The 18393-nt window shown below is 48.5% G+C and overlaps 1 protein-coding gene across 5 annotated transcripts in view; it reads right to left on the reverse strand.

The window, feature by feature from the left end:
• Positions 1-18393, reverse strand: part of NCK2 (NCK adaptor protein 2) — a 143507-nt gene that overhangs the window by 15435 nt on the left and 109679 nt on the right. For all 5 annotated transcript variants that reach the window (XM_070511538.1, XM_044773077.2, XM_044773076.2 and 2 more), the window contains one exon: positions 4703-5424. In XM_070511538.1, coding sequence (XP_070367639.1) covers positions 4703-5424 — 722 coding nt within the window. The remainder of the gene's footprint in view (positions 1-4702; positions 5425-18393) is intronic.

Here is an 18393-nt window from a genome sequence, read left to right on the forward strand (position 1 = left end):
AGACAGGCGTTGCTCACAGTAACCCATGCTCGCTCTTAACATTAATCCATTTATGAGGGAACATCTGGAGGTCATGGTGCTGAACCACGGACTCAGGCAGCTCGTAAGCCGGTGGGAGCAGGAGGGAGCTCAGGCCACGGCTCCTGGCCTCCTGAGCGCCTAGGGAGCAGCTCGCACTCTGCTCTGACAACCGAGCCCTTCCAATCTCTACCAGAAACACGGAGCAAACACAGCAAGTTCGTCACCAAACTCTAAAGAGCTAAAAATAAACAGACCGGCACTTTAGGAGATGAATCCCATTCAACAAAAGCTAACAGTTCTACATAAAGTTAAACTTCAGGACAGTTATAATTTTCCCCTTTAAGTATGTTTATAATTCTTGGAAATGCAGTATTAAGCAGACACAGAGTTTAAATAAGTGCAGTAAACACACAGAAAACCTTTAAGATTGCATAACAGAGACCAGGGGTTTTCAGATTGTGGTCCCTAGATCAGCAGCATCAGCATCACCAAGGAATGTGCTAGAAATGCAAATTCACGGGCCCCGACCTGCTGAATCAGGAACTTTGCGGAGGGACCTGCAATGTCTACTTTCCAAGCCCTCAAGGAGACTCTGACACACACTACAGCTTGAGCATCAGTGATCTGGAGACACGCAGTGATGACACTGCCTGAAAACGGAGTTGTGGTTAACAATTATGATTTCTATAAGAACTCTAATTTGAAAACTATAGCAAAGAACTATGCTGATTATTTCATTCTGTTCCTCCCTGGCCAAACAACATTAATAGATTTTAAAAAAATGAGCAAGGAAAGAAACACACATAGACTATTAGTGTGGCCAACATGCGCATTCAACTATCTTTATCAAGTATTTTCTTTTAGAAACAAATATCTTGTACAACAAGAAATCAGTATCCAAGTCCTACTGTGGGGCATCCTAAATATGAGGAAACAGGTGATCTCTTTGGGATCTTTAAAGTCTTACAGAGGAAAGTGGCTTCCTAACCCACAGGCTGATGCTTTACAGACTGCATCCTAGGTATAACCTGCCACTTCCTGAATAACCTTTTCAAGGACGTGGGAGGCAGCAATGGAAAACACAACTTAGTGCCAACTTACACAGTTTACCGGAAATCTAGTTACTGGTCACTCTTAACTGTAAGCACAGAGTCTTAACCATGTAAGTGTGATAGACATACAAGAATTTATTATGAACACATAGAGGGCAGGTAGAAATTTTTAATTTTCTAGATTTAATGAGCTATGGATTAACAACAGGTAGAGGTATGATAATTAAATCTGGAGAATAAGGAACAATATTGTTTCATCTTTAGCTGCTAAGGATAAACGACAAATTACAGACGAAAGAGAAGAGCAAGGGAGGAAGAGAGAGAAGACGAAAGAAAGAACCAACAGGAGGTACCGAGACTCGGAACAGGAGAGACAGCCAAAACAGGGTCATTTGGTTCATTGACTCATTGATAAAACATTAAGTCTGTCAGACTCCTCCGAAACACCCAGCACTCGCTGACACTGGATACTGCAGGATGTGGCAATGTTTTTCTGAAATATGCACATCTCCCCCCAAAAAGCACAGATTTCTTGGACTCAGAGGCAGGTATATTTTTACTTTTCAAAACAGAAAAATACTAAAAATTTTTAAATGCAAAATATCGTCAAGCAAGAGTCTAGCTTATTTATAATGGAATCACTCAGGATATTTTTAAAATGATGCCCCTCTTGAAGATGCGCTCTAAACAAGCTGCTGTGCTTATTCAGAAATCAGGCGTCCTGTGGTAACCTCAAAGGAAGGCCCTGGGCCCCAGGACCGCAAGCAAGCAAAAGGAAACTAAATGAAGAAGCCTCTGAGTCTGCTGGCCCATCAGAAACCTTTCTGCCCGGGCACACTGCGACGCACTGGGTCAGATCGCAAAGCTAAGGACACATGTTGGCCTAGTGGTGGCTTTGAAAGCCAAGCTCTCATCTTAGAAAAGCCAAAAGGAACAGGAAAAGAAAAGACAAAGGAGGAAAGGAACAGAGATGGGGAGACACTGGCAAGAGGCAGAAGCAGTGGCTGGCAGAAAAGGAATAAGTAATGGGTTTGTCCATCCCGACAGCTCCTCAACAGCCGCAGATGACAGCCGATAACAGACCTGGTTATGAGCATGAAAAGCTGCCAACCAGACCTCATTCTGCTGTCAGGGGAAAAGAAGCAACACGCCTTAAATTTCCTTGTAGCATCCCTTTGGCACAAGGCAGGCACATTAATAGCAGAAAACACCACATGTCATGGCATGATTCATCAGGACAAGCAGCCTGGCACACCATCAGGCTACATGGCAGTCTTCAGACCAAGATGGTACCACTGTGGGTGCAGAGCCGATGAAAGTCCCAGAGAACCCCTTCCCACCCCACGCCCCAAGAATCAATGGCCCTGGCATGCTATTAGCATGTCATAGCTTGGTTTTCTAAGTTAAGAAAGAATGCAAAAAATCCGGAAAGCCTCCCATAGACATGGTCAAAATGAAATGTAAACAATTAATGTTTCATTATTTAGAAAAAGCTTATTCTCTAATAACGCTAGACAAACGAGATACTGGAGCTTATTCCAGGTCTGAGATGGAACCCAGATAATGCGAGCATCCCTCCCTACCCCAAAGCATCGGGCCCTCAGATGACAGTGACAACCACCTGTATGTGCTGGTCGCACAGAAAAGCAACAAGTGCTCCATAAGGCCAAAAACCTGGAGGATGCCCTTCTCACCCACCCTCCTTCCAAGGACTTTCCCCCTGTGCCCAGACCCCAGACAGAAAGCACAGTGCACGGGGCGAATGTCGCCACACTGGAGGGTCGCTTTGCCCCTCTCCCCCTTCTAAGAAGTCTTTTCAAATTCAGAGTTTCTAAATCAAGATTATACTTTTTGACTGAATTACACTCAGCCCCTAAGCACCCTGGACCCATCACTGCATATTGTAATCGGGCTGCCAGGGCTTTGTCTGAGTTTCTGCTCAGAAGAGTTAAAAGTGTTGCTCTACTTAACTCTCTTAAGCCTCAGACAGGATCTAAGGAAGCTATGCACAGAGCTTATGTCATGTGAGAGCAATTTAATGTGATGTCTTGCCAGAAATGATAAACTCTGGTGGCTGGATAAGAGAACCTCAGAGTTCAGATTTCAGATGTAGTTAACGTCCAGGCCAGGCGTGCATGCTCAAGCACATCTAAGGCGGCCGCCAACTCCAGACCTGCTGACACCACGAAGGGGCCAGGTTCCCACCACCGCGACGCTCCTCCTGCCTCAAAGAAGAACAGAACACAGCTGCCTCTCTCTCCGAAGAGGAGAAACACTTCCTGTGGCCTTGAATTCCTCTCACATCAGTCAACAGGAGTCCCAAATGTGCACTTTTTCCAGAGGACAACGATTACAGTATATGGTACAAACTTACTAGAAATGTAGGTTCCATTTAAAAAGTTAAAGGAAACCCTGCTAGAACCAACACAGAGTAATCCCAGTGGACTCGAGCTTCAGAACTCTTGATCCGGGGCAAAGGGCGGGTCTCACAATATGGAAGGCGATTTGCAAAGAGATCTACAAAACTGGTTGAGTATTTCCCTAATAACACACAAAAAGGCCTACCTTTTGTGCTGCTGGCCCAGTTCTTCCAGACAGGCTCAGCCACACACCCGAAACACAAACCCCAAATGTGTCTACTGCTGGAAAGGGGCGTGCTGCACATGAGGGGGCCTCATACCTCCCATTCAGTTCACACACACAATCTCCTCTCTCTCAAGGATTGTCTTTCTCTTTTCAATTCTGTTCATAAGTGCTTTAAAAGCTTTTCAGAGATGAGCTCAGTGGTGTTGACTGCGGCAGAGATGACCTTAGGATTATACGGCTTAAAAAGAAAAACAAATCAACCAACAAAAGGCTATGTCAGAAAGGAGGCGTCCCTCTCGCTGAGAACAGCTGACCTGCTTTAGACCCATGGAAGAAACAGTGTCAACCACCAGGGCCTAGGGAGATGATCAACAGACTGGCAGAGAACGATGGTGGGGTCTGTAGAAGAGAAAAGGGTAACCTCAGCAAAGGGGGGCAACAACCTTCACTGCACTCACCTCCCGTTTGCGGGAATACATCTCCAGGAGGATGGGGGCAAGTGTGGACAGCTGAGTCACCACACTCAGAGCCGACTCAAGTACATGACAGGGCAGCAACCTCACACACATTATACAGACAAATCATACCCATCTATCATAACACGAGCCCTGAAGGCTTTTTTTTTACCCCCTGAGGAAGGCTCACCCTGAGCTAACATCTGTTGCCAATCCTCCTCCTTTTTTGCTTGAGGAAGACTAGCCCTGAGCTAATATCCATGCCAATCTTCCTCTATCTTGTAGGTGGGTGGCCTCCATAGCATGTCTGACCAGTGGTGTAGGTCCGCAGCAGGTTCACGGATTCTGATCAGAACCTAGGAACCAGGGCCGCACCAAGGCTGGAAGCAGAGTGTGGAACTTAACTGCTAGTCTGGGTGCCAACCCCACCGTGAATCCTCTGCTGCTATTTGAAGTGCATTCATGCAGTCTGAACAGGGAATGGCCTACAAGAGCCACAGTGTGCAGTCTATGTGCATATACACACGTTTAGGGCTTTCTCCTGGAACCTCCCGAGCGCCAGCAGACCGGCGACCCAAGGGCACTTACCGAGGACTCGCTGTCCCTAATGAGGAAGTCACCCTCGACGCCCCGCTCGTTGAGCGCACACTCGGCCTGGTGGCGCGTCACGTTCCCGTAGTACCACTCTCGGCCCGCGAAGCGCCCGGTGCACGCGGGCCCCGTGTAGCTGATCTGCGGGGCGTGCGCGGGGTGCAGGGCTGGCCCATCGCTTAGGACCACCACGTAGTTTTTGGGGACAAGGCCGACCTGCCCCCGGGCGTTTTTGCATTTCCACCACTCCGGGTCGTTTTCGGGCTTCTCGATCACTTCCATGGTCTCTCCCTTCTCGAAGTTGAGCTCCTCCTCCGTGACCGAGCTGAAGGGGTACAGCGTCTGCACCACGTGCAGGACCCGGGCGCCCTGGCCGTTGCTCAAGGAGGCGCCCTTGCGCAGGCTCAGGAAGCTGGGGGACTCGGCGGCCGCCTCGTCCACCTCCTCCAGCACGTAGTTGGAGGGAAACCAGCCGATCTGCCCGTTGTAGCTGCCGCGCCACCAGCCGTCGCTGCACTTCTCCATGACGGTGACGCGCGACCCCTTCACCAGGGACAGCTCGTCCTCCCTCTCGGCCACGTAGGCGAACTTGACGAAGGCGGGGATGTTGAGGTCGTAGATGCGGTCGGCGCCGCCACCGTTGGCCGGGTACTCGGCGTCCGTGCTGGGCGTCGGGGACGCGTCCCGCGCACTCGTCTTCCTCTTGGTCTTGCCGAGGCCTGTGGAGACACAGCAAGGCTCAGTGGGCACCGGGCACGCGGCGGCCCCACCACATCCCTGGGGCGCTGCCACGACTTCCCTGGGCACAGATCCACCGCGGCGGCAAACCAGTGACCACCAGAAAAGTAAAACGCTGCCGGCTGCGATGTGCCATTGTGAAGCGGCTCAGAGGGGACAGTACTAAAATTTTAGATCTCTCTCCTTTATTCCCAAAAAACGCCAGAGTACCAGTAGCATAAAAGACAACAAAACAGTGCAAAGTTAGTTTCCTTCTGAAAGAATGACATGTCTTTAGAGAATTCCTGTGCTTTTCAGAGAGAAAAATAAGGCATGAAGGCACACACACGTCCTCCGCACACTGGTGCTGGGCCCGAAGTTGGACTAAAGGAACCGCGTGCCTGGGGCTCCCGGCCCTCCCCCGCTGCCCACCTCCCCACCACTCCCACCGCCCTGCCTGCTGCCTGGCAGCAGGGGGCCCCTGGGCAGAAGCCCACACCCCTCTTCTTCCTTCTTCTCTTGCAATGTTTCTTTCCTCTCAAAACAGCAGGCTCATCTCCCGCAACAGGTTGTGATGAGTGAATTAGAAAAAAAATTACCTGATACGTTAAATCTAAGACAAAACTTTTCATATTGTGATTCAAAACCCACTCATGGATCAACAAATCGATTTAATGGCTTGTGACCAACCCGTATGCATGTCTTGGAGGGTTTTTTTTCAAGGGAATAAAATAGAAAATCTGAGTGAATCAAACATAGTTAGGATAAATAATGTTGCTTTAGTTACATACATGAGTGCTGAGTTGTAAAGTTAAACTGATTTCTTTCTGTGCATGAGGAAAAAAGTTTGAAAAGCCGTAATGTAAAGTGCTTTAACCTGGTTACTATGGATGGAACTATGGAACCTTCTTGAGAGGTGAGTCTGGGGAGGAAGGCACGGTGGCCCACTGAGCTGGGGTGTGTCACTGGATTGGTGGGGCTGGCCACGCTCCTCAGGCTTTCCTGAGAGGTGGCTGCTCGCCCACCAGCTCTGCACAACCTCCTAACCTGGTCAACGTGGAGATTTTGATGGTGTGGAAAGTGTGGACATTTGCAGACTTTCATTTTTTCCAAAATGACACCAAAGCACTTTTATGAGTAGTTTGTGCCTTTCTCTCCTTCTATTCCTTAAACTGGAGTGAAAACCGATTGGTCCTAAGAAGTACCTTTGCTGATGCTCCCTTGCCGAGCGGGCGGGGGGTCAAGAGGAATAAAACGCTGCCTCATGATCATTCTCTGCGGTGGAGAGCGCCCTTCTAGAGCAATGCTGCCCCAAAGCAGCGGAGCAAGGAACGCATGTGAGGCGAAGGCATGCTGAGGTGAAGTGGTCATTCACACAGGTTTTCAAGAGAACACACCAATTCTTTAAGCTAACGGTTTCTGCTATTTCTTTTCATACCACAGCATTTTACTCAAGTGCATGGGAAATACAAGAGTAAGCCAGGACGTTAGACCAAATTAAAAATTAAGATTTCTATTAAGACTTAACTTACTGTACATGAAAACATGAACCTCTAAGTCCCAGAAGTAATCCTTTCATGTGATTTCTGACATAGGAGAGTTTATGCAATGAGAGAGTGCTGTGATGGTCCAACAGCTTCATGATGCAGGAGGGAGCCAGTTCAGAAGCAAACTCAAGTCCAGAAGGCTCAGGCACAAAGGTTTCACAAGTCTCATGAAGGAGCCGAGACGCCAAAGCAGCAATAACCAGGCACAGCTCAATTTTTATTGGTAACAGATTTCCAGAATTAACATTTAAAAATAACTTTTTTTATTTTAAAGATTGGCACCTGAGCTAACAACTATTGCCAATCTTTTTCTTTTCTTTCTGCTTTTTCTCCCCAACCTCCTCCAGTACATAGTTGTATATTTTAGTTGTGGGTCCTTCTAGTTGTGGCATGTGGGACACCGCCTCAGCATGGCCTGATGAGCAGTGCCAAGTCCGCGCCCGGGATCCGAACCAGCGAAATGCTGGGCCACCGAAGCAGAGTGTGCGAATTTAACCACTCTGCCACTGGGCCGGCCCCCTAAAAATAACTTTGTAATAGACTTTTTCAAATTTGTGAGTAATGAAACCTATTTGAGAAAAGACCTATGAAAGAGCAGGTTTTAGAATGTTCTTCAGGACCTGAAGATGTCACGATCAACAGAAAAGGCAACGTTAGACCTTAGACCTCACGATACCTTGCTGAAGACACTTCACAACTGATTTACGAATACGCTGCTCTGTCTGCTTTTTTCAAACACAAAGTAATTTAAATCAATGGCTTCAGCCAGTGGGCTCCTGCCAGACACCATCCGAGACTTTGGGGAGAGCAAGATGAACAGGATAGGTACACTCCCTGCCCTCAAGGGGCTTGTATTTCTCCATCAATGCAGGACATTCTACACAGCAACCATCCCATGGAAAATTAACCTGCCTTATTCTAATGTGATTTGAACAGTCTCTGAAGCGACTCCGGGCGGGATGGGGTGGGGGACGCCACACACACCAAAGCGGCTGAGAGCACAGCCTGGGGGATCAGCTTTGTGCTCTTGGTCTTGCTTAGTCTCAGGGTTTTAGTTTTCTTACCCATTAAATGTGGACATCAGCACTGTGTCAGCCTGCTTGGGCTGCCATAACAAAGCACCACAGACCAGGGGCCTTAGACAACACACTTTATTTTCTCATAGCTCTAGGCGCTAGAGGTTCAAGATCAGTGTCAGAGGGTTGGTTCCTTCTGAGGCCTCTCTCCTTGGCTTGCAGACAGCTGCCTTCTCGCTGTGTCTTCACATGGTCTTCCCTGTGTCCTCATCTCCTCTTCTTAAAAGGACACCGGCCACGCTGGATGAGGGCCCACCCTAAAGACCTCATTTTAATTTAATTACCTCATTAAATTAAGTCACACTCTGAGATACTGGGGGGGGGGGGTCAGGATGCCAACATGAATTATGAGGGGACACAATTCAGCCCATAACGGGTAACTAAATTATACACGAAAAGCATAGGTAGTGCTCCATGAATGATAACAATTATTACTCTTCTCAACTGAGGTGGGGTTTTGAATTCCTTTTCTCTCAGAACCACATTTTACCAGGAGAGGGCCAAAGTCCTCTTTGCACACTCATGGCCAGGACCCTTCCAGTGCCAGGGCCACCAAAACATAAAGCTTGCCTGTCAGGCTTCTGGCACCTGGGACACATTATTCCATGGGAGCAATGTAATACAGAGCTGCTGGTGTAGTGGAATTCAACAGGCAGGTGTCTGGGGACAGGGAGGAACCTGGCTTTACAGACATCTGTTACCTGAACCCTCACAAGAGCCCTGCGACAGAGTGGGCATGCCCTCATTTCTGCAGATGGGGAACTCGAGGCAGAAAGAGGGCAGGGAACTGGCCCACCACACACAGCCAGTGAAGTGGCACGGAGAGACCTGTGCGCCCAATACAAGCCTATTTAATCCCTGGCAACTGAGAAGCACAGTTCCATTAGAGGCTGGTGTGTGGCATGATTTCTACGGCAAACACATCATTTTTCACATGATTTCTAGGGGAAATGCATCCAGGACTCTGAATTGGGGTGTTGAGAATCTGTCCCCTACTGGCTCTCCCAACATTGATGGACCCTTCCTCAGCTTCCACTGAATGAAAATGGCCCCTCTGTCTCCAGGTGGAAGTGGGGCTGAGTTTTAGGGAGTGAAGATTTGGGAAAAGAAATGTATGATGAGTAACAGGCCCCAGGAACTCGATAGGCAGGGACAGGCTGGAGAGGGCGCAGGGTGGGTGGGAAACAAGTCAATAGGTCAAAGTCACCTGGGTTTCTGGGAGAGGGGTCTCCACTTCCCCTTCTTTCCCCCTTACCCTGATTCTGCCCAATGACCAGAGCCAGGGTCGGGTAGGGCAGAGCGCTGGGGGACCCTCAGCCGCTGGCAAGGCGAAATTTCACGTGCCCCCTCCCGACTGAGAGCGCGGGGAGCAAGAGAAGCTGCGGACGAGGGGGAGCAGCAGGGCAGCTGGGCATGGCGTATGCGGGGCGGGGACAGGGAGAGAGGGAAGGGAAACTGGCCGACAGTGGAGGGGTCGTTTCCGTGTGAGGACAAAACCCACCATCCGAGAGCTGGGCGGCCTGTAAAACAAGGCCTTACAAAGGAGCAGGCCTGGGGGTCTTAGTGCCTCTCTCCCTCTCCCCCAGCCACTCCAAGCCATGTGAGCGGCACCATGTGCCAGCTCCGAGCCTCAAAGGGGCGCGGCTCGGGGGCTCGGGGAGGGCAGTGCGGCGCATCCAGCGCCCGGTCCAGCAGGAGGGCAGATCCGGCTTCGAGCCCAGCCCGCCAGCTGCACGCGCCCTCGCTCTTGAATTCCAAGGCAAATCTATTATCTTTCAGGGAAGGAGGAAGCATGGGAATTCCACTGTTTCCCCCCTTTCTCTGTGTCTATTTTTCTACACTGCCTCTGCCTCATTTCTTCCGTCATTAAAGTCATACCACTTACTTCTCCCAATTGTAACAAAAACAACTTGAACTCCAAGGGGTGTTTTTGATTTTAACTAGGATAAAGTGATTTTTTTTCTCTTATAATTTTACATATTCTCCCATCAGTGGAGACAAATCCTCACACCCATTTGGCAAAGTCTCAGGCCATCTTTACCTACCCTAAGTAAACGGTAACTAACCAAAACTTGGTGGACCAGAAGCCCTCATTAACCAGTGATGCTCCTCACCCCCTCTCTGTGCCACGTTTTGGGAGAACGCTAGCACTGTCCTTTGAAGCTGCTCACCTTGGGCCCGATCCTGATTGCTCTGTGCAGGTGGACGCAGCAGCTCCTCAGAGCAGGCCCGCAGCCCCGCCTCCTCCCTCGCCTGCTCCTGCACCCCAGGTGTGGGAGCACACGCTGTGCAGCACCCCACGCAGCTTGGCGCCTGGACACCAGGCTCACTGAGGTGCCGGGAGCACCAGTGTGTCTCACTGAGATCTGAGCTGAGGTCAAATGACGTGCTTTTCTTTAGTAGTTCTCCAGCTAATCATAAAATACGACTATATAGAATTTATTTGGTGTCTGAACCTTCTGGTTGGAGGTTTTGCTGCAGCATGCTTTGGATAAATCGTATTACGGATGAGAATATCTAGAATGTGAGTGACCATTAGAAAATCTTTCCAATTGCTGGCATGCTGTATTAGGTGTTAAGCCACATTTCTTCACAAAGTAATGACCTTCTCTGCAGCTTGTTCAATAATGTATAAACTGCAACACCTTTGAAAGAAGAAGGAAGAACAAAGAAGGAATGGCATTTGCTGTTAGAATAAGCAAGATGCCGTTTCATGCGCTCGGGAGCAATCAGGATTTTAACTTCTACAGTGAAGATTACGCTCTGAGAACATCTCAGTTTCCTTAAGTCTATGATCATAAAATTGTGGTATTTAAAATCTAGAAGAAATCTTAGCGATCGGCTTGCTCAGTTATGTTCAAGCTGTTGCTGTGAGGAGTGGGCCCTGGGGTCCCTTGAGTGTGCTGCCCAGGAAAGCAGGCGGGATAGAAGACCACACCCTCCCACTCACTCCCTTGCACACCCCCCTTCCCCACCCCTAGCAGCTCCAGTGCTCTCTTTCTCTACCAGGGGTCCTGGGCAGGAGGCTGCTCGACAATGTGCTCCACAGACAAGATGATGACAGTTTCAGAGAGGTGGAGCTCTTGCCCAGGTGTCCAGTCATCAGCCAGGCTGGACAGCAAGGATGCAGACCCCTGAGCACAGAGCAGCCTGGGATGGACTGGGTTTGTGGCCAAGGGAGGATGTGAACAAGCTCCTTCACGGAGCCACCTCCATAACTGTCACATTAAAGACCAGCCACAATGTGTGCAATGACTTTTATCTTCATTTAATAATAATAATAATAAATAACACGTGCACCATCAGGAATGGTATTTCTTACTCTCTGAGCAGACAGCCTAATTTTAAGTGGCAAACAGCCGAGTGGAATTTAAAGGTAAGCTATACTTTCAGCTTTTGTGATGATTTCCTGGCATCGAGCTATTGCATCTCTGATCTTGAGCTACATTTTCATTGACGATGATAAGCACATTTTAACTTTCTTGAATAAAATCACATACATTAGAGATTGAGTTCTAATAAAAGCTTGAATATGTCATACATTATTAATGTTAGTGATTTTAAAGTCAAAATCTTTTATATACTCCTTTTAAGATAAAGGGATGTTAAAACAGATGACTTTAAAATATGCTCTAACTGTCACCTTCCAGCTGGAGTTCTGGGGATTTAAGATAAAACGTCAAACAAATTTGGTAGTTCAGAAATATATTCAAGCCAATTCATGCAGACACAGTGCACCCGAGTTTTAGGAGTTCTGTGGCAAAGCCGTTTTATTTTTGTAACTAATCAGATCTGTAACATAAATCAGATTTAGCTAGAAAGCTTCCTTGTACTTAAGATGCCATTTATACTAAGAATAGAGGTTATTAATTTGTGGAGATTTCTCTCATTAGGATCTATTATTAAAGTCAACTAAAAATTATGAAAGGCTTTTATTATTAAGTGCTAAGGAGATCTGACAAGATTTGACTAAGGTGCAAGGTGACAAACATAACTTTTCATATAAGAATTAGGACATATTTAATGTTTGGCTTCTTATAGCTTTTCACGTTATTATATGTGCACTTAATTTCTATCTAGTTTTTTAGATATCCTGGTAGGATTAGCTTCCACTATTCAGAGAATATCCAGTGCCAAAATTTATGATCAAAATATTTCAGTATATAAAGGGAAAAAACTCAGATTTACTAAGCTTAAGATTTTTTGAAAGCTGACCATTTAAGATTAATGCAGTGGTTCTCTGCTGCTGTCTTAATCTGTTCAGCACCCTTTATCCGTTCTCTTATTCAACAAAACTCCGTTCTTGTGGCTCCAGCAGGGCCCATCTCCACCCCAGCCTTTCCTACCTCCGCCGGGCCACAGGGAGGACCCGTGACTCAGATGCGTATGTCAGAGCACCCCAGGACCAGGGCTGCCAGCGTGGGGATCCTGTCTCACTTGTAGGAGGCTACATGAAGAATTAGGAGGCAGAGGCGAGAAGGAATGAGGCTCAGAGAGAGACAGAACCAGACCACAGGAGCTGAGCCCCTGCATCCAAACACGCTTCCCCATGATGTGAGCCCGGCAGCTCCTTCTTCATATTTTCCTTTCTTTGCTTTGCCTGCTTTTGAGTTGGCTGTGTCACTTGAATTATGAGCTCTGAAAAAAGTGAAATACCCTTCCCCCATTCAGACTCCTCCTCTCCCATCCCACCGCCTTGAATCTGCCAAACTGTTGATTCCCACTTAGAAAAGTGGTATATTTGAGTAAGTCAATAAGAACATAGTAGTAGTTTGGGAGCATCCAGGTTTGGGTGTGGAAGTGAGGGTGGGGTGGTGAAGGGAAGACACCATTACCATGTCCTGATTCCCTGCTGCGCTGGTGCACACGTTTCCTAAGACCAGAGAATCCTGGGTTTAAAATATTTACTGCAAAAGCCACCACGAGAAATCTGTGATGCTGGGCTGCCACAGACATTACGCCTAATGGACCAATGCAACCCAACCTCGTTCTTCCGGGGACTGTCAGATCTGACTCCAAATGGGCAGAGATGAAGTCACTGTGGCTAGTATCTGAGGGACGGGTTGTCAGAGAAACCCCAAGGGCAGCTCGAGAGAGTGGGACAGGCTCTTCAGCACAAACTGATATCGGCAAAATCTAAGTCAAAGCAGACTCAGGCATGAATGCTCCCACTCAGCTGCTTCAGTTAGCATCATTCCTTGTGTCACACAGAGGCTCAACCACGTTCCTAACTGGACACGACGAGCTCAGGAGAGGAGATGAAGCGTGCGTGGCAGATAAGACAGGCTGCACGGGGTTGTGGGCAAGAGGTGAAGGAGGCCTCAGGCCATGCTATGGAGAGCAAGGGGGAGAGAGGACGTGGGACGAGGCTGCAGGATGGGCTGGCACTGGAGCAAAGACATGTCCAGCTGAGGCTGGCAGAACTGCGTTAGGCAAAGCAAAAAGCTTGTCAACCTAACTCTCTTCCAAGTGTCCTCCTGGGAGAAAATACGCTTTACCTGGTACCGTGGACTCACGAGTAGGAGCTGGAGATGCTTAAAGAAGAAGTACTAAATTCCTAACCACTTCTGAGACAAAGGACCAAATGCAGCCCACGACAGCTTTCTGGGTCTTCCATGCCTCTCTTTGGACACCAGCTTCACTCACAGAAAATCCCCGCCTTTTCGTTGCTGCTGGTGGGGCCATAATAGTTCTACCCACACTCTGTAGGGGCCTGACGACAAGAGGGAGAATGTACTGACACCCAGGGTGTGCTAGAGACAAAGGAGGTTGAGTATAAAGCTGGGCCCGGAAACTTCCTTCCTCCAGTAGTTTAACTTTAGTTTTTAAAAATGAAAATCAATGTTTTTTCCAAAAGCTTAGTCCCTCTGGATCTCCCTGACCAGATCACAGGCAACATGGCTCCGGGGGCAACACCATGGGCAGGACTAACTCAGTTGAGGGCCTTCCCCCACAGTAAAACGAGGGCTGATCTCAAAGACCCACTCAGCACTTACATCCGTAAACAGCAATAAATAATGCGATGTCCTTCCCCACGAGAGACTCGGTGTTTCTCCCACACGCCCTCCTCTATTTCAGCCCCTGCCTCATTGCGCTGTATTATCTCCCTGAGAAAGCTCATGTTCAGTTGTCATGTGGCCTCAGGGCCTGGCACGGGGCAGGCATCCAATAAATGTTTGCTCAGTTAATAAACTCCACCTCCCATCTCACCACCATTAGCTCGTAAGCACTCATCAGTCTTTCCAGACTGATCTCTCCAGTGACAGGCACCTGTATCCCCAGGAGTGTTAACAGATTACTTAGGAGCTAGCCGCTGTCATAATCAGCACACCTCCCAAGTACATGCCACGCCAACCCCACCCTACACCTATTTCTCCTTCCCACCCTTCAACAAAACTTCCAGACCTGACTATGTGCTAGGCACTCATACGCCGGGAAGTCAGCAACCCAGTGGCCAGGATGGGAAGGCCCTGCTCAAGCTGGCCTGCGTCTGAGATTCCGAGGTACCCTAGTTCCTGACTCAGCCTCCTTGCTGCCCTCTCCTAACCTGAAATGAATCCAGATTTATTATTTCTAGGCATGTGCACCTTAGGTGTTGACCCCCTCCCTATAATGAAAAGTTCTATCATGTGCCATACAAAAATCCCAAGTTTGGGGAGAGAGGTGGCCCAGGACAGGAGGGAGGAAAGAGACCTGTAAGATGGAAGGGAGCTGCCACCCCTGAGGTGAACCCACACTGGCTGGGTGGGGGTTGCCGGTTGAAGGAGGGACAAAGGAACTATTCACCATCCCTGTGCCCAGAAGGTCCCTGATTCAGTGGGCATACGTGCCAGAAGCCAGCTCTGAGGGAGAGGTGTCAGGGGCAAAAGGTCTACTATCACACAGGTCCATGTGCCCAGGGCTCTGAACTGGACCTTCCATTCCTGGCCATAAGAGAGCCCCTTCATTTGTGAGCAGGCAGGCAAACAAGATGACCCAATATTTAAGCCTGAAAAAAAATAGTTTAGAAGTATAGGGCTTTCTATCAAATGTGAAAGTCAAATGGTAACACAGATGCCAAAGAAAAGAATCTAAAAAAATTATAATTTTTAATTCAAAATACATATTTAGTATCTCTCAACACATATACCCAATCCATTAGCACAAGCATTTTTGAATATGCGAAAGGGTATACGAGACGTGGCAAGGAGGAGATGTGACATTCTGAAGCGCTGCTTAAAGTGTGACTCCGCCGGCGAAAGTTCGGCATGCGTGCAACCTTCTAAGACCATACCTGCCTAGCAAAACGAAATAGGATAAGTAAATGAAAACCAGTAAAGGGACAGCACATTCACAGGGGCTGTGCTGGTGGCAAGTGTTTGGCAAACACCCTGAACACCCTGCAGACTGAGCTCCCAGCCAAGCTTCCACGCCCACTAGCTCTGGACCCTGGCAATGTGTGACACCTCTACGCCTCGTCTTCACCAGTAAGATAAGGACAGAAGCGACACTCGTGGGGCCGTTACAAGGGTCCAACTGAGGAATGACAGCGCACAGCAAGCACCCAAATGACGGCCTTCATTGTGTTTACTGCTGTTATTACAGCATCTCCTTGTTTTCTTTTCTGGTTGAGGACAACGCAGGATCAAGTGGAGAAAGGAACAGGGGGTGTTTTTTCAACAGAGATTTGCAAATATCTGTTCTTATGTTTTTTCCCTAAAATGTTCCTGGGGGGCAGGCCTCACCTCACCCCTGCTATCTGCGTCAGAAGCATCTACAACAAGAGGGCCCCTCTGAATGGCCACAGAGAGAATGCTTCATCAATGCAAACTGGGCCTTCAAGTAGGGAGCGAAAAAGGTGCCCCACTGTCCTAGCAAAGATGGACAGAAAGCCTAACGGGGTCACACGCTGCTTTGGAGAAGGCAGACACCGGTCATGAAGACGGTGGGTCCCATGGAGGTCTGGGCTTCATTCTACACGCCCCCCAGCACAGGGCAGCGGGCTCAGTGGGAGAGGAGGCCCCTCGGCCGGCCTGACCGCAGTCCAGGGCCCAGCAGTGCACTGCAGCACGTGCCAGGAAAGCAGCGTCCTCTGCACAGCATGCCTGCCCCCCGGACAGACACAACAATGGAACAGAGAGGGAGCACTGGAGACATAAGGACAGGGTCTAAAAAGAGAGCGTGCCATATGGGGAAACACAGTCAGAAACCTGGTAGGGAGTTGCTACTTTGGTTCCGAGGCCCTTTTATTTCACGGCTCTCTATTCTAAAACCAAAGGCTCGCACCTGAGTGACTCTCTAGTCAGGAAAGGGGGTTTTCTCCATGTTCTTGAGAAAAGTGATGAAAGTAGAAAAATTTTAATAAGAAGGAACCAAGATGCCAATTTCTGGGAAACAAACTGGGAGACACTTTACCTCATGTTCTTGTCCTTCCCAGGACACGAGGGGGCCCCATCCAGCCCAGGGGACAGAGTCCGGTCTCCACACCCACTCACACACCATGTGTATGATGCACACCTGCTTCTCCTTGGCTCTCCAGGGCACAGACCCCTCCTCATTTCCCACGGTCTCTCCCGGCTTTCCTCCCATTAGCATCCTTTTAACAAACTGTCTCTATTTGCTAATTATTCTCCCACTAATCTGTTGTGAGTTGTTCTACATTTTCGGTTCTAAATACTTGGAAGCTTATGATATACAAAAACGAATCCAAGTTTATTTTGGGTGGCTGGCACCACAATCACCATAGAAGTTTCCATATTACGTGGGCAATACATTTGGCAGGTCACTTCTATTGTGAACAATCTTGTAAGGCAGAATTCTAGAGAATTCTAAATTCTGATACGTCATATTTGAGTCATATCACAACAGAGACTGAAGCAGTAGGCCCGCGGTGGCAGGAGCTGCTCTGAGAACCCAGAGTCCCTGCTTCAATGCCGTGAAGAGGTGAGTGCATGCTGGGGAGGCTGAGGGGAGTGGTATGGCTGGTCCTTCTGTGAACTGAAGGGCTGGCTGCTTGCAGAATGACTCAGGTTAGGAAGCATGTTTCAGTGACATGCAGAAGGGTTCGCAGTAATATTCTTATTCTTGCAGAACAGTCACCCCAGAAAAACAAACTATTTCTAAGACAAAGGCACCATGAAGAATCAGCTTCTCCTCTTATATATGTTATAGAATATACAAAACACAGTGAGCCACCCGACCCAAGATGAGTCAGGAAGTGTCCGCCCAAACTCACTGGTCAGTCCCCGTCCCAGCACGTGCTGGGATCAGCACCCTGTAGAAAGAGCCTGACATTTGCTGGACCAAGTGCACTGTGACAGCCAGTACTGACCACAGCAAGAGGTCATCTGTGCGATGACTCTGATTATATATGTGCATGAATACTGAGAAAACACACACAAAGGATTACAGACACACTGATTATTTCTGGGTGATGAGATCACAGGTGAGGTAAGTTTTTTACATTTTTCAAATATTTTTGTAGTATGCCTGTCATAAAGGAATGGTTTTATAAAACACAGGCATTTCAGAGAGTACGATTCTGAGGAATACCTGTGTGCAGAAATCCGTGTCGTGCAAAGAAGCGGACCACACAGATGGCTGAGATGTATGCAGGCAGCAGTGCAGGGCACGACCGCTGCTGACGAAACTGCTGCCAACACACAAATCAATTTACAACAAAGATCTGTTCCCGTGACAGTCGGCTTCTGAATCATTTTAATGAATGGCTCCTGCGCCCCTCAACATTAAGGAACCAGCAGAGTCATCAATAAGTGAACCCCTGGGGGTTGGGAAGAAAACAGTGCTCAGTGAAGGAGCCGGTCCCCTAACATTTGAGGGGCTACAGCGGGGGTGGTGGAAACCGAAGCAGCCGTGCGGTGGGGCCCAGGAGGGAGGGATCCACCAAGACCAGCGCCCAGCAGGTCTCGTTCTCCCACACCCCAATCTGAGTCCCCAGTTCCCAGGCTGATCAACAATGACAGAGGCGGGAGTCGGGCAGACCTGGGTTGAATTTCAACCCCATCACTCACTCTGTGTCCTTGGGCACATCACTTAACTTCCAAGTTTCAATTTTTCTCACGTGAAAAATGAGGATACTATTACCTCCCTCTTAGGAGTACTGTGAAGATTAAACAAAGATGTACGCGGGCAGCTGGCACAGTATCTGGTGCAAATCAGGCACTCACAGAGAAATAAGTATTACAGTCCACTCATTGCAGAAACGCATACAAAATCAGCTCTGGGGTCTTGGTCTGAATTTTTCTGCTTCATCAGCTTTTTGTTTGGCTTTGGGGAGTGGGCAGACACGTTTTTCTGCAAGAAATGCCGGTCGAGAGCACAGGGAATGCTGGCTGTGGAACGTTTGGGC

This window comes from Equus asinus, chromosome 6 (assembly GCF_041296235.1).
Source record: "Equus asinus isolate D_3611 breed Donkey chromosome 6, EquAss-T2T_v2, whole genome shotgun sequence".
Taxonomy (NCBI): Eukaryota; Metazoa; Chordata; class Mammalia; order Perissodactyla; family Equidae; genus Equus; species Equus asinus.